At 49.1% G+C, this 16,248-nt stretch overlaps 1 protein-coding gene across 1 annotated transcript in view; it reads right to left on the bottom strand.

Annotated features, from left to right (window-relative positions):
* ADGRA3 (adhesion G protein-coupled receptor A3) overlaps nt 1-12,231 on the bottom strand; it is a 451,503-nt gene extending 439,272 nt beyond the window's left edge. Inside the window, exon 1 of the mRNA XM_069631885.1 lies at nt 11,415-12,231. Coding sequence (XP_069487986.1) covers nt 11,415-11,635 — 221 coding nt within the window. The 5' untranslated portion in view covers nt 11,636-12,231. The remainder of the gene's footprint in view (nt 1-11,414) is intronic.
* Between the last annotated feature and the right edge of the window lie 4,017 nt (nt 12,232-16,248).

Genomic DNA, 16,248 nt, shown 5'->3' with positions numbered 1-16,248 from the left:
GTTTACTCCGGTGTTCGCCAGCCACCGGGGCCAGGCACGAAATAAAGAGAGCTTTCTCCCACGGAACAGCTTGTCAAAACATTGCGGCCTCTGCACTTCCAGTTGTCAACTTCGAAGACCATCTCAGGACCCAACATCCGCTTCAAACAGAGTGGCGGCTCTGTCGTCTTCGATTCTTCTCTGCTTCTGCAAATGCGGCCGGCAACTTCTTCTACTGCTCCACCTTCTTGTTCTAATGGCCTGCATCTGAAGGGGCTTTAACAATTCAAAAGCCCTGCTCAGGTGTGGGTCATTAGAACCACTAGATAGCTTACTGCAGTTCTGTGCCTCCTCTTCCTCACCCCAGTACTTAGGGCATTGTGAGGCTTCAAGTCCCCAATGTTCTGTTCACTTTTTACATTAAAGGCCTCTATTTTACAATAGGCCATTCATCACAGTACTCAGAAGGCAGAGAATGCCCATGCAACCCCCCATTTGGCTTGAGCCTTTGTGAGGGAGAAGGATTTCATCATCTGGGTACTGGCTTCTTTTGTAAGCCCCTCATCTGTATTAGGCCGAAGAGCTCGACCCCATAGAGAAAAGACAGAATTTTCTTATAGACATCTGACGGATACCTGGTTGGCCCTCAGCAGCTCCTGCGTCACCAAGCACCAGGCTGACGTGGTGAGATGGAGGTAAGCCTCCATGACCTGGGTCACTAGGTGACCCTCAGCCAAACTCACCCAGTATTCTGCTGGAGCAGAGTAATCGCCCATTAGTCCACCACTTGAAAATGGCTGCCACCATTACTGCCTCTGAATTAGCCTGAATTGGGCACGGGGAGGGGAAAAGTACCTGTGGTTAGCATCGAGATTGGGAGGAAAAATCAACGGTGTGTACATAATACCAGACAACGGATGTAGAACACAATAGCTGTCTCAAACGTTGGTTTGCATGGAAAGAGAATAACATGGTGCACATCCTGCGTCACGCTTTTTGAGGGTTCGTGGTCATACCAGACAGAAAGGAAACAACCTCAAGCGAACGCTGGTTGAAATGTAATGGTGAAAACGGCTTCAGCGGGCCTTAGAGGTCATTAAAGAGTCACTGCAAAAAGCAGTGACCAGGGTGCTGCAAATGCAACTACTGAGGTCACCAGTCCATTATTTGACTGCTGAAAACAAGTTGGAAGCGGGCTTCTGAAATTGGCCGAGTTAAGGGTGGGAGGGAGGTGTGTTCTTATTGAATAATGGCTAGCAGAGGCTGTAGAGGAGAAGGACTGGTGCATGTGTGGTGGGTCTGGGCTTGTACCGTTGGATACAGACCACATTATCTCTCAGCTGGTCATCTGAGCACGATTCCAAAGTGTATGTTATTTTGATTTTTACTGTGCACTGCTGGGGTACAACAGTAGCTTCCCCCCCCAAACAAAGCAATCCTGAAAAAAAGAGAGAATGCAAAATCCCCAAAGACACCACCAAGAAACTTGCTCCAGTACCACCAATTTAGTAATTTGAGCTATAAATAGGTTTAACAGCTCCTTGAGTGGCAACAGATTTTAAAACACTTTCTTGCCCCTCCAAAGATATTTCTTTCTGGTGAATGGCAACCAACCTCCAAAACGAAATGTGTTGAAAAACAGAAAATAAGGGCACCATGCCCAAGACACAGTTTAGTTTATTTATAAAGTGCAACCAAACCCTAGGGTAACTGAGCGCGTTAGTCTTGTGGACAACAAAAGTTACAGAAATGCTGCACATACGAAATAAAAAGGAAGATAATACAGTAGGTAGCAGGAGGACCAGGTTACAGTGAGGTCTTTGACGTGGTTGGAGAGTGCAGTACACAATACATTACATGTATGTAGGCATTGTATTCTTACTGCGAAGAGAGACAAGTTTTCACCTTAGCTCTGAAAGACCAGAATGATTCTTCGGCCCCGATTATCACAGGGAGTGCGTTCCAGCATTTCGCTGCCAACACAGGGAAGCTGGATCCACCTGCCGTTTTCAGATTGAATTTGGGGGTGTTCAGTTGGTGCATGTAAGGGGTTCTCGTAGGCCTGGAAGAAGTGTGTCTGGAGAATGTGTCAGATGAGTAGCGTGGAGCCGTCAGTGAGAGACATTTGTGTGTAATGACAAGCGATCTTAGTTTGATTCTATCCCAGAGAGGGAGCCAGTGGACTTCCTTACTGATGGTAGAGATGTGGGCCTTGAGGGGGAAGGTTAAAGGCACATCTAAGGGCATTGTTCTGTAAGACTTGGAGTCTGTTCAAATTGTGATTAGTGGAGCCCAGGAAGAGTGTATTACAGTAGTCTAGCCTGGACAATATCAATGCTCTGGATAGCGTGAGGCAGCTGGAGGTTGAGAGAAATGGCTTACATGCGTTCATGAGTTTATTCCTATAGGCTTTGGATGAGATTGTAGCGTTTATTTGTTTTTTGAGCGATAATGTGGAGTCAAGATACACGCCCAGCGTTTTGACTTCTTTTGAAACTTTTATGATATTGCCATCAATGGTAAATGATTCGTACCTCGGGTCCAATTTATTAAGCCGGGCCTGGGATCCTACTATGAGCAATTCGGTCTTGTCGTCGTTCAAGCACAGGCTATGGGTGGCCATCCATGCTTGAATTTCAAAGTAGATTTCATTAAGGTTTGCAGCATTGCTCCCATAACTAACTCCCAGTGAGTGTGATGAGGACCTGGGTGTCATCCGCATAGTTGCTATATGTGACACCCAGTTCGCCAAGTCGGTCGAAAAGGAGCTTGGTAAAGATGTTGTAAAGTGTGAGGGAAACACAAGAACCTTGAGGTACTCCACATTGGATTGGGACCGGGTCAGAGACGCTACCTGGCTCTCTGGCCATCAACATCTAGTGCCTCTCAGACAAACGGGCAACACGATTCAGCGAGTTCTGCTGATTTCATTGACATGTGGAGATTAGCAGAGTACAGGTAAACTAGTACTCAGCGTTGTTCTTAAGGTCAGCTTCAATTAAGACTGACTCCACAAACACGGCAGGTGGAATTATAAAGAACCCCATCCTCTTTGGTTGCAAAACCCCAGACAACTTTGGCCATGGTTACTTTTGATACCTACATAAAAGAACACATCTGGCTTCAGTCTTGCACAAGTTACTGAAAAATGTGGCCCTCAAACATCTTCACCGTATCCAGAAGGTGAAGGTGAAGGTGACTCACTACTGCTCCCAGTTAATTTTTCAACATCATTTGACATCCTGGACCACTGGATCCTTTTCTGCTACTTACAGGATGTAGCTAGGGCACACTATTTTATTTATTTAGATTTATAAAGATAAAGCACAATTGCAGTCCAGAGGCACCGAGGCGCTATTACAAGCAGGTGTCTTGGTTACATGATACATAATTTGCTACTGGCTACATTTAGTGTAGCAATTAAGATGCAACAGTACATCATTTTCATTAAGTTACATGAGTAGGTAAGGATACAGATCATGGATTGCAAGCAGTGAACACCCCGGTGGGTGGGTAATGGCAGGTTCAAATGAAGAGCATGGTCTTGATAGCTTTGCGGAAGGCTAGATGGAATGTTATTCCTCCAAGGTGAGGCAGAAGCAAGTTCCAATGGAAAGCGGCCATGAAATGGAAGTTGTAGCCTCCGGCGCGTGTCCTCAGAACCTTGGGTGCCGTGATGCTGTTGTGTATGGAGTTCTGGTGGGTTTTGATTTGTGTACTCTAGTGATACGGGGCGGCTGTGTTGTGTAGGCATTTGTGTGTAAGGGCTAATGTTTTGAAGAGGACCCTTTCTTTGATGGGGAGCCAGTGGGCTTGTTTCCTGGCGGCTGTTATATGGTCTCTTTTGGGGATTGCGGCTCGGAGCATGTGGTTTTTGACAACCTGGAGTTGATAAATGTTTTTTGTGGAGGTGCCGGCCAGGAGGACGTTACAGTAGTTGAGTCGGTATCCGATTATAGCTCCGGTTAGGCAGTTTAGGTCAGAGAGGAAGGGTCAGGCTGCGGTTAGTAGTTTGGAGTGATAACCCACTGCAGATGCTATGGTGTTGACCTGTCTAGTCATAGATAAATTGGAGTCAAGGTAAACTCCAATCGCTTTGATGGCTTGGGAGACTATTATTTGGCAGTTATCGATGGAGATGGTACTATATTGGTCATAGAGTATCTTTAGGGTTTACGGGGAGCCGATTAGGAGTAGTTCCATTTTGTCCCCGTATAGACAGCCAGTTTTCTGCCATCCATGTTTGGATGGTAGAGTAGTTGGGAGTTGAGGGTTTTGGTGTCAGAATCATAGTCGCCCGAAAGTGAAATGAGGACCCTAGTATCGTCAGAATAATTAGTGGAGGTGATGCCTAGTGCGTCAAGGATGAGGAAAAGTGGCCTGGTGAAAATATTGTGTATGGTGGGTGAGAAGCATGAGCCTTGCGGGACTCCACACTTGTTGTAGTTGGGGTGTGTGCAGGCCTGGTCGGAGAAGACCCTTATGGCTCCATCTTGGAGGAATGAGGTGATCCAAGCTGTGGTCTTGGGGGAGAAGCTAGCAGCAACTATGTCTCCTCTAGCTGGTTTGAGTTCCTTTACAATCATGGAACCCAAGTCAACCTCTGCCACTCAGATGCCCGGTGGAGTGACACAAAACTGCACACTTTCAAGGAACTAGGTCAACAGCTACTGGTTCCCCCAAGTTAAGGCTCTTGTATTTGTATTTTATTTATTTATAGAGCGCTCCAGGCCCGAGGGCAACCGGGCGCTTATTTTAGTTACAACATGATAAGGCAGACAGAATACTAGGATTACAGTTAAATTACAAATGGTAGCAGATATTTACATATATACAAAAGCAGTTACGGGGTGAAAGGGGGTCATGGCCTATGCGCGGGAAGTGAAGTAGGTTGTTAGCGCATGGTGGGAGGTTGGTGAGTGGGTGAAGGGTCTTGGGCGGTTAACCAGGCTTTGGCCATATTCTTGAAGGTGTGGAAGGAGGGTTCTGATCTTAATGAATTGGGGAGCAAATTCCAAAGTTTGGCCACCATTACTGGGAAGCTGGATCCGCCAGATCTTTATAGGTTAAAGCGTGGTATAAAGAGGCAATTGGTCTGTGCAGTTCTACGAGGTCTGTTAGTGTTGTGGAGGGTGAATCTCTTTGCTGGGTAGGAGGGTGCATAGTTAGAACAGCATTTGTGAGTGAGAGCAAGTGTTTTTAGTGAGATTCGTTGAGGGACAGAAAGCCAGCGAAGGTTGCGTCTAGTGTCTGAGATGTGTTGGTTCCTGGGGATGTTGAGAGCAGCTCTGATAGCGTTATTTTGGATTGTTTGTAACTTATTTAGGTTGTGACTGTTGGTGCCCGGATAGAGGGCGTTACAATAAATTTTTGACAGCACAAGGGCTCTGGCAAGAGTGACACAGTTGGCCGGTGAAAGGAAAGTTCAGCTAGCTGTAATGAGTTTGCAGGTGTGAGCTGCTGCGGAGAAGACTGCATTGGTTTGTCTAGCCAGGGATAAAGTAGAGTCAAGATAATTCCCTAGTGTTTGTGTCCTTAGAGGCCTTGATGGTGTTACCATCAATGATGAAAGAATTTAACCCAGGGGCCAGTTTGGCTAGTTTTTGGGGAGAGCCGAGAACGAGGAACTCTGTCTTCTTGTAGTTTAGACAGAGCCCATGTTGTGCCATCCAGGCTTGGATGACTTGGTAGATAGCATTCACTGAGCGGGAGTCAGCGGCGTAGTCGCCTGAGATTGGGATGAGTATCTGGGTGTCATCGGCATAATTTGTGTAAGTGACACCCAGATAATCCAAAATATCAAATAGAGGTTTTGTGAACATATTGTACAATGTGGGGGAAGACACAAGAACCTTGTGGAACCCTGCAGGTGACGGGTGCTGGCGATGCTGCTGCTAGCTGGGAGAAGACACGCATCGATCTGTTGTCCAGAAATGAACTGATGCAGGCTGTGGCTTTATCTGAAAAATGGGAAGCTAGTTTGAGGTGTCGACATAGAATTTGATGATTGACAAGATCAAAAGCCGCAGATCGAGTAGAAATAATAGAGCAAGTTTTCCCTTAGCTCGTGAATCTTCGATCAGTGTTTTAAGGTTGATAAGGGCCGTTTCAGTTCCATGGCGGGGCCGGACCACAGATTGCCTTAGACCCAAGAGTTTATTGGATTCGAGATAGTCTTGAATCTGCAGGTATGCAGCTCAATCGAGTATTTTTAATAAGAACGGCACTGTGGTGATGGGCCTGTAGTTTGTATTTTTTTTTTTTTGGAGCAGGATAACCCAGGTATCCTTCAAATTGTCTGGTACAATCCCAGTGCTGAAAGAGGAATTGATAAGGGTGGTGATGAAAGGAGCTAGCTCATGGGCCGCTTCCTTGATGATTGGCGCTGGGCAGAGGTCCCCTTGGCAGTTAGGCTAATAATAATATTTTCCACTTCAGTGATAGATGATAGAGAGTAGCTGAAGGGGGTCAAAGAGTCTGGGATAGTATTTTTTAGTATTGGGAGAGCGATCGGTTGCAGGTTAGATTGTAGATATGTCCGTTTGTTAATTTTAACTTGGAGCGTGGCTATCTTGCCAAGGAGCGCGTTTTGGATGTTAGTGCACCAGGTGCTATCCTTAATAGAGGTGTCAGGTGCAGAGACTGGGGTTTCTATATCTTTCAAGATTCTGAAGAGCTCTTTAGTATTAGAATTAGCTTGTTCGATAAGTTTGTTGTATGTGTCTTTTTGCCTGGAGTATGGCTTCCTTGTAGTTTAGCGTGGCTAGGGTGATACTAAATTTATTAGATTCCGACGGGTTACTTCTCCAGTGCGATTCAGCGATTCGTTTTTCTTTACAGAGAGTTCTTAGTTGGGGGTTGAACCACGAGTTGAGATGAGCTTGTGGTTTAGATTTTCTCAGTTTGGATGGAGCAATGAGATCGAGGGCTTTGAGCATAGCGTGGTTGAAGGTGTCAACTAGGACAGTAGGGTCCGTGCTTAGTAACGTTTGTTCATTCAGGATTGGGAGGATGAGCGGGAGTAATTGGTCACAGGTAATGTCGCGCTTATTTCGTGTGGGAATAGCAGGTGCAACGCCTGGAGTGGGGCTGATGGTTGTGGCAGGAATGTTAAAGGTAATCAAGTGGTGGTCCATCCAGGCATAAGGTTGGTTGGCTGCCACGTTAATTCCACAATTAAGGTCAGCAATCCAGTCGAAGATTCTGCCTTCAGAGTGTGTGGAGGTGTTGATATGCTGGGTAAAGCCTGAGTTAGTAAGTAGGTTGTCGATTGTCAAGGCAGCCGTGTCATTGGGGCCAGCTAGTCCCAGGTTAAAGTCGCCTAGAACAATAATTTTGGAGTTGACTTTAGTGCTGTTGGCCAGGATATTGGAGAGGTCCTCAGCGAAGGTGGTTAGTGGCCCACGGGGCCTGTAGAGTAGGTGAAGCGAGATGGTGTGGTTCTAAAGATGGTGTGCCTCAGCAGTAAAATTCTTGTATGTGTCCATGGTGGCTGGGTCTCGCAGAAGATTGTTCTAACCAGCTCTTGATAGTGTAGCTCACTTTGAACATTCAAGTACAATCGTTCTCTAAAAATCACCACAAAAAATAATAAAGCAAAACCATGCCAATTCTCCCATAGCACGCCCATTAGCAAAACAACTTTCAACAGCTGTAATGCCAGATTAGTCGTTTTTCACTATATAAATTGGTATAAACATAATAAAATACCACATTCTTTTTAAGTATACAGAAGACCAGGGACTGGTTACTCATCCTCACTTAACCATTTAAGCCAAAGTGAACTTAGCAAGCTTATCAAGAAACTTCATATATGCATCCGCACCATAAGCCACTCCCTCTCCGATAATTACAGTGGAACACAGTCCATCCAAGAAAACCAAAAGCAGCCCACATCTCAAAATGTGGAAGGTGGCCCCTGCGAACACACTGAAGCTTAGCACCGGCTATCGACCAGGGGCCGACACCATACCAAGCTGCCGCCCTTAGTGCAAAAGACACCTCAAGAAGATCAGAGAGTGGAAAGTTGACCATGATTACCTATGCATGTATAGCAATAACGTACTGCATTTAGCAGCCATCTATACCCCTTCACCTAAAAAATACCTGTGACCAGCGTTCCTCTTAGACCCTCCTGCAGTCCAAGCCACACCTGGAAACCCTCCTGCAGTCCAAGCCACACCTGGAATCTAATCATAGGAGCTTTCCACCTTGACGTAAGGGTGACCCAAGGGCGTGACAGGGTAGCCAATAGACAAGCGCAGCTTTATTTTTAACATATTGCATACAGTGTGTAAAAGAGGCCAATTGCATTTGGGCTCTTGCTGTACGTATTGTACTCATTTAATACTCCTTAAAATACCATGCAATAAGTAGCAAATGTGTTGTGGAAAATCGTCTTAATTAAAACCACATATTATGGAAAATGTAATAAACTTTACACCCGAAAGACAGGGGTTTGACAATTGCAGCAAAGTGAGAAAATTAAGTGGGAGCTGTTTCTAAAGATCGGTGATGAGGGGGGCCTCAGATAGATTAATGGTATAACCACCATATGCAAGGTAAAGAAGTAAGATTCAGAATTGCCATATGCATGGAATAGTAAATGCAGTGCTGTGTAAAGTCCCTTCGTTGCACAGCAACTTTGGCGTATAAGTAAACATGAAATGTTGACCCGATATGCTTGAAAGTTGCAATAAATGTTTTGCATGTGTATGCAAATAAACTATTGCAGAGCCCTCGTTTGCAATCAGTTGTTCTACTATTCAGTTGCATATATTAGGTATTGTTGGTCCACTGTTGGAAATTAAGATACGAGGATACAAGCCCCTGGGTTGGCGTCAGCATCACCCAGTAGCTACTGCTTCACCTAAAAAAAATACTGCTAACCTCCATGTGAGATGCACAACATTTCACCCATTGTATTAAACATTTTCCTGGATGTGTTCTAATATTGATTTACAATATCAAAACACTCACGCATGTTTGTAAGGTATCAGTGGGCATGGGGAGGCCAAACGTAGATCATGGTAACTTAATTTTAAGCTCATCAGGCTCTCATAGGGTAGAAGCAGAAGCTAAAGTGCTTCCAGCTCCCAACAATCTGTAGCCCAACTGATCTTATGGCAGCGTCCCAATATTAACTAAATGGGTCCCACAACAAATGTGGTCCATACCAGCAGTCACGCATTCACGGACATAGCAAATCACAAAGTAGCCAGCTAAAACGCAAAACGGCCCACGGCCCAAAATAACTTTACAGCAACACATCGCAAAATAAAGGCTCGCATGGCATGGTAGCAGATTCTGCTCCAAGAATTCCGAATGGTGGTGCAGGCCCTGGTGATCTTGCATATCAATGGGGGCAACGCTCTCCCCACAGGGCCCCCAAGCTGCTCACCACAAAAGGAGCTCACCATGCCACTGTTCACCTCATCACCGGCTCCACGAAATCCAACCTCACCAACAGCATCTTGAGTGAATTACACTGGCTCACCACCCTGGCTATGATCTGGGCCATTACTTAATGCCTCACCTGCAAGGCCACCACCACCAGAATGCTGGCCCACCCGCCGACCGAACTAAAAACACAAGGGGGCACACAACCATCTCTCAGCAATACCATCAGACAGGAAACTAGACTGGCTCACAAGGAGAAAACAAGCATTGGCCATAGAGATTAGCATGGCCATGGGAAGTCAATGATATAAGGCATTCATAACACGCCTATACACAAGTGTTTCAATGAGTGGGCAAATAACCAAACACGTACAAGCTTTGCGGCCCTCCTCATATGCCATTTCTGCCCATCTGTACTGTAATGCAATCGTTTCGAATTATATAGCACCTAATAGGTCAAACTAACTAGGAAACAGTCCCTTCCCTGCTATGTTCAGGGTGCCAATTCGGACTGCTCCTTCCATATGGGAAAGGGCTGAAGACCTGGCTCTGCCAACACCACATCGGTGCAACCTAGATTCCAGCTATCCAATGCACATCTCCATCTGTATATTGCAATGTGATAATTACTAATGTTTACTTGCTGTCCTGTTTAAATTATCACTATCAATGTTTTGCGCTATGACCCGCACAGTGCTCTGTTGCTCACAAGCTAGGTCTGTGCTATAAAATAAAAACACCACCCTGGTCTGCCAAAAGAAAACTCGTTTACACGCAACAGCTTAGCAAACATATACAGTGGTCCTTCTGATGTAATATTTATGATGTATATTTAGATTATGATGCACAAAAGTCCCACACAACCTAAAGTGCTTTGAAGCAATGGCACTAGGTGCAATAAGAAAATATCAGAGCACCCCCTGGCCCCTCCCCAGACATCTGTATGCTCCATCCAACAACATCCCAAAACAGTGCTTTAATCAAGTCAGTTTTGGAAGTTTCCAACTACCAAAAAAATACCCAGAACTTCCCACCAGCCAGGACTACAAAAACACCAGTCGACTGCTGTGCTTCAAATTTGACATCCAGCTGTAAAGCGTCAATAATATCCATAAACAAGCTGGTGGCAGTTTCCTTAAGGAGCTCCTGCTGTTCCTCACTCTCATTCATGTCAGATTGGTACTTTTGCAAAGCGTATTGATACGTTGTCTTCCGCTTGATTCTCAGGCTCGAAAAATAGGTTTGAGTCGTGCCAGTCTTCCTCAGCCCAGATGCCGGTTTCGCATCATCCCACCGTCTCCATCTATGCCACCATTTAGCCCTATGACACCTAGAGTCCATTCCAGGCTGAACGTATGTCAAGAGGCATCCCAATTTGGGGACTTTAACTAAAACCGCAGCCAGTCCACCACGCTTAGCAACCATTCACATCCCAATTTGCCTACATGGGATTGACCCCTACTACCAACGTCTTCCGCAAGTCTTCACTAACCATACCCTACTTAAATCTCGGTATCACAAATTTCCCCCAGAGCCACCTACCCCTCCCCCTTTAGCTGCTTGCAACCCAAGTGACCTATCCACCAGCATCCTACTTAAGCCCACATCCCACCTTAACACTCCCCTCCTCCCAATGCCCCACAACCACCACCTCACCTCCCAACCAGTCTGCCTCGAGGCACCGGCTGCTAGGGTTCCACCTGAGGCCTCATTCGCCCGAAAGTTGGTGCAAGCGTGTCACTCCTCATATACAACTACCTCATACGGCGCCTTCGCCGACAACCCTGCTTCACACCTTTGCTCCAACCACCAACAACCCACCTGAAGAGCCCAGCCCCAAAAAACGTTCTGCTAATGTTCACGCCCTAGCGTTCTACCTGAGCATCGCTTCCGTCAACATACAAACATCACCAGCTACAAGGGTCCCCGAGATCACTGCTCCTAGAGTCTCCCGTGACCCTTCCACGTGCCCTACCGCCACCAGTCCACTCTGCCCCCCAAAGGCTGTGGAAGTGCTCAAGGCAAGCGATACTCACAGGGTGACGGTCCTGTTGGGCAGCGGCTCCGGGACGTGGCTGAGCTCCAGGCTGCTGCAGATCACCTTTGACCCGGACACATCGGGCACTCCTCCGGGGATCTTGCCGGCGCCCTTCCCGCGGTCCGGCTTACAGCCTGGGGGCAGAAGGGAGCACGCCCCGGGCAGCAGCAGGGAGACCAGCAGCCAGCCCAGGGCGATGACGGGCACGGGACACCCCATTAACAGGCTGGGCCCGGGCGACTTCAGCGATGGGCCTGCCGCGAGGACCCGTGCACTCGCATGGCGCCCCCTCCCGTCCAGGGAGCCTCGGCCACTGCTTGCGCCAGCACCGACCACCTCGCACCGGCTCCTCGGATCGCCAACGCGGCTCCTCCTGCACAGTCTCTACTCTCCCGGGAGCCTGGCGGGGTGCCTCGCTCGGCTGCTCCCAGTCATCTCGGGTAGTGCGTGGGCTGGGGTGGCGGCCTGGCCATGTTGTCTCTGCTCCCGAGCCGGTGAGATCAGGGCAGCCCGGAAAGGAATGAGGGGTCGCCCGGAGGGGCCTGCGTGACGCCGACGGCGGCTACCCCGAGACGCGCAGCGAGGTCCTCCTGCCAGGGGCGGGCGCCGTGAGGGGAAGGCTCGCCTCTATTGTCCCCCAAGTGCGCGCCCACAGGTCCCCCGCCAGGCAGCGACAGGTACAGCCATGGCCTGCAAGGCAGAAACGCCGGAAAGATCCGAACAGCCACAAAATAAACAAACCCAAGCCAACACACTGAGGCTCTCTGACTCTCCCCAAACCCTGAGAGCAGAGGGGCAGCCACCATAACACGTCACTGGCCGGCCCCCTCCCCGCCCACAGGCCTCCCAGCAGAGCGCTGCACGGGAGAGGCCACTCCCACTCACACTGACGGGACACCCCCTCTCAGCCATGAAGAGCTATGTCCCCAGCCAGCCTGGGATTGACAACCGCCCACTGCAGCCAGTCACCCCTCTCCCCCACCCACCCCGCCCCCTCCGTGCAGACAGGCGTCTCCAGGCACGTAAACAGCAGCCCACTCACTGAGAGAGAGAGCGACCCCCCACTCAGACAAGGTCAGAGTCCTACCAACCAGCCGCCTAGAAGCACCCCAAGAAAGCGACTGGCTATAGTCAGAGCGGGGAATCTCCTGCCTCCAGGCAACGAGATTCCTCGCCCAATCTGCGGCCCCAAAACTTCCCCCAAAGAAAAATAGGGTACGATTTCTGTGGTGTGAGTGGTAGACGGCTAAATGCACACACAACTTGTATTATTACTGTTGACATACAATAATACGTCCAGTGAATATACCAGTTCATAATAAAACAGCCAAACACCCACGTGTGGGCGATACATCAATCTGTTCCTGTTTGTTCTACTATAGTGCGAGAGTTGCAGCGTGTTCCACATTGGTGGCGCCATAAAGAGCGTTTTTTGATATATTTATATATACTACTGAATTGCATATTTTATCAAGAACATGCTTGTCTCAAAACGTGGAGACCCGGGCAACAGAGGCAGCGACCTGCGCCTTTGTGTCAAGTACAGGGGGGGTGCGTGGTGTTGGTAATCGGTTCAGCGCGGAGTGTAGGGGGTTAAACTGTGCTGGCAGGATTGCATATGAATGGAGGGGTATCCATTGCGTGTTGAAAAACGAAGTTCTTTAGAATTTAGACTTCCTGAGCAAGGAAATGAATACCAATGAAAGAATCTTCCCAGGTAGAAAGAAAAGGCGATGCACAGAAAGCAAACACGCCTTCAATGTAATGTCAACGTTCTCGGGGTTGCTCACCGAATACATTTAAGCAGCTGCTGGGCGCTCTTTTAATTATGTTAACACAGCGGCAGTCCTTTTCAGGTGCAGCAAAACGTAAAAGTGAGACGTAGCGGTTTTACACTTCGCTTGTATGCTCCGCCACGTGTTCTTTGGGCATCATTCTACCGTAAAATGCCTGAAAACTGAGCCGTGATTAACGAAGTGATGAAGGGATAATTCCGCATTGAAATAACCTGCAAATTAACCACATCAGAATAATGGCGACACAATGAGCCTAAAAAAACGCCCCTATGGTAACTACTGGAAGGAGAAAACCGTTTTAAGATCCACTTTTATAACCGCCAGGCTACCCTACTCCCAGTTTGACGTAAATCGGGACCAGTGCTAGGTAACCCCTACTATCTATGTTTAGCCAGCACTTGGAATGCAGGCCTAAACGCAGTAGTCTTGCCTATCTTTCTACTTCCGGGAATTACCAATGACAACCTGCTCTTATGATCTCAAGACATTGATGGTTACTGTTATGTTCCAAGCCCCGCGCGGAGGCAGAGCGTGGTAGGCCCCAGATGTAGGCCTCAATGACGCAGCTCCAGCCGGAGCGAGAAGAAAGACACGACACACGCTGTTAGGGTCTGTGCCCGGAACTGCCTCCCTCGCGCGGGTGCGGGGCTTTTATTCAGACGCCCTACGTCACCGCGTAGCGGGGCGAAGGGCGGATATAACATTCCTCCTTTATTATAAATAAAAGACAACAATAAAACACACCAACGCAACGCTTCTACTCCTAATCATAACAGAACTGCAAGTGCACACTCCCATTTATAAACGTTCAGAGTCCACCCTACCACACATAGTCCTTGAGCCGAGGTGGCGGCTGGATGGCAGCCCTCAGGCCATACCGTCCACCCTGTGGGGCGGTTGCCACAGTCTCATGGGATCTCTCACCTTCCACCTCAGGCTCACCCAGGTCCGGTTCGCTCCCCTGCTCCCACGTTCTGTCATCTGAGTGTCCTTCGCCTTGGGGATCTTCGGGTCCGTCCTCGACCCTCGGGGACTCCTCATTTTCTTGGGGACAATCCCCATCCGTCCACAGGTTGCGCGGCACCGCCTTGAACCCATGACGCATTGCGCGTCACCTGGCAATGTCCCCTTTGTGCAGTTATCATGGTCCCTCGTGTCTCACAAACAGTCCATGGGAGAGTCTCGTAACAGGAATCCATTTTGGACTTCGTCGGATTCAGTAACATGACCACCTGATCGCCCACCTGGTGGTCGGATGGTCGCAACCTCCTCTTGGTGCTCATGTGGGGTGGTGTGGGATGGACGACCTGATGACGGTGCCGAACATGAGATCCACTGGGGGGGACGCCTGTGGTGCAGTGCGGGGTGACCCGGTAGTTCCTCAGGAATCGATAGAGGTCAACCTTCCACGGGCTGGCATTTGCCTTGGACAGCCTCAGCACTTTATTTAGTGTTCTCATGAAGCGTTCCACGTCGCCGTTGGCCTGTGGCCATCTGGGCATGATGTGGTGGTACCGGATGTTTAGATCTTGCAAGTACTGTTTGAACTCCACCCCTTGGAAGGGGGCTCCATTTTCACTTTTGATCGTGATTGGTAGTCCATGTGTCGCGAACATCTTCTCAATGGCCGGGATGACCACTTCCGCTGCTGTGGACTCGACCACCTCAACCTCGGGGAATCGGGAGTGGTCATCGATTGCCACCAGGAGGTACAGGCCCTCCCAGAGTTCACAGAAGTCAATGCTTATTGCTTCCCACCTGCCAGAGCTCCTTTCCGCCGATAAGATGGGTTCCGGATCTGGTGGGGCTCCGGTTATGAGGCACGGCAGGCAGGTGTTGACAAGAGTTTCCACTTTTTCGTCAATTCGAGGGAACCACACTCGGTGTCGAATGCGCGCCTTCGTTCGAGCCATCCCTTGGTGGCCCTCATGGGCGAGTGCCACTATCCGTTCGTGCAGGCCTGGCGGAATGACGATGCGATCTCCGCGGAGCAACAGCCCCTGGTCTGTTACCGACAAGTCTTGGCGGACGGTGAACATTCCTGAGAGGAACGCTTTTGCCTCCTCCGTCCTGTTGTGCGTGTTGCTCATAAGTGACCTCCAGTCACCCGAAATGATGGCATCTTTCACCAGATCGCAGCAGGGGTCGCTGCATGTCTCCTCCGCGATTACCTCAATGCTGACCGCCTTCGGCCTCATTGCCTGCACCACCTGGCAGATGTGCTCTTCGGTCTCTTCGGCCACCTGGACTTCCTGTGGCGTAGCCTCTCTCGGGTGCCTGAAGAGGAAGTCTGCCGGGTTGCCACATCCCGGTTGATACAGGAGCTCAAAGTTGTACTGCTGAAGGTGTAGCAGCCATTTGGCTATTCTGGCCGGTGGGTGTGATGAAGTGCCCTTGAAAATGGGGAGGAGGGGCTTGTGGTCCGTAATGGCTGTGAACTTGCGGCCATACAGGTACAGGTGGAAATGGCGGCACCCCCATAATACGGCGATTGCCTCTTTCTCGATGTGCGAGTACCTCTGCTCCGTCGCTGTGAGAGCACGCGACGCATATGCGATGGGCCTCTTCTCGCCTTCGTTGGTAACCTGCATGAGGATGGCCCCCAGACCGACAGGGCTGGCGTCCACGTATAGTTCCATCGGAAGGGCAGTGTTGTAGTACGCCATTCTCGTCTCTGCGGACAGCGACTCTTTTATGCTCTCGAAAGCATCTTGGCAAGCTTTTCCCCACTCCCACTTCGTGTTGAGCTTCGTGAGTTCACGGAGGGGTTCCGACAGTGTGGCCAGGTTTCGAATGAATCTTCCACAGTACGTGGCCATCCCCAGAAAGCTGCGGACGTCAGTGGGTGTCTTGGGTGGACTTGCGGCCTGTATGTCAGCGACCTTCTGGGGGTCCGGCGAGATGCCAGAGCTGCTGAACTTGTAGCCGAAAAAAGATATGTCTGTTTTGAAAAACTCGCATTTTTCCTTGTGGATGGTTAGGCCCGGCGCCTCCAACCGGTCCAACAGCATCTCCAACCTCCTCGAGTGTTCTTCT

Source organism: Ambystoma mexicanum, chromosome 6q, assembly GCF_040938575.1.
Source record: "Ambystoma mexicanum isolate Mex_15411 chromosome 6q, UKY_AmexF1_1, whole genome shotgun sequence".
Taxonomy (NCBI): Eukaryota; Metazoa; Chordata; class Amphibia; order Caudata; family Ambystomatidae; genus Ambystoma; species Ambystoma mexicanum.
This window is presented reverse-complemented; position numbering and strand designations above follow the sequence as displayed.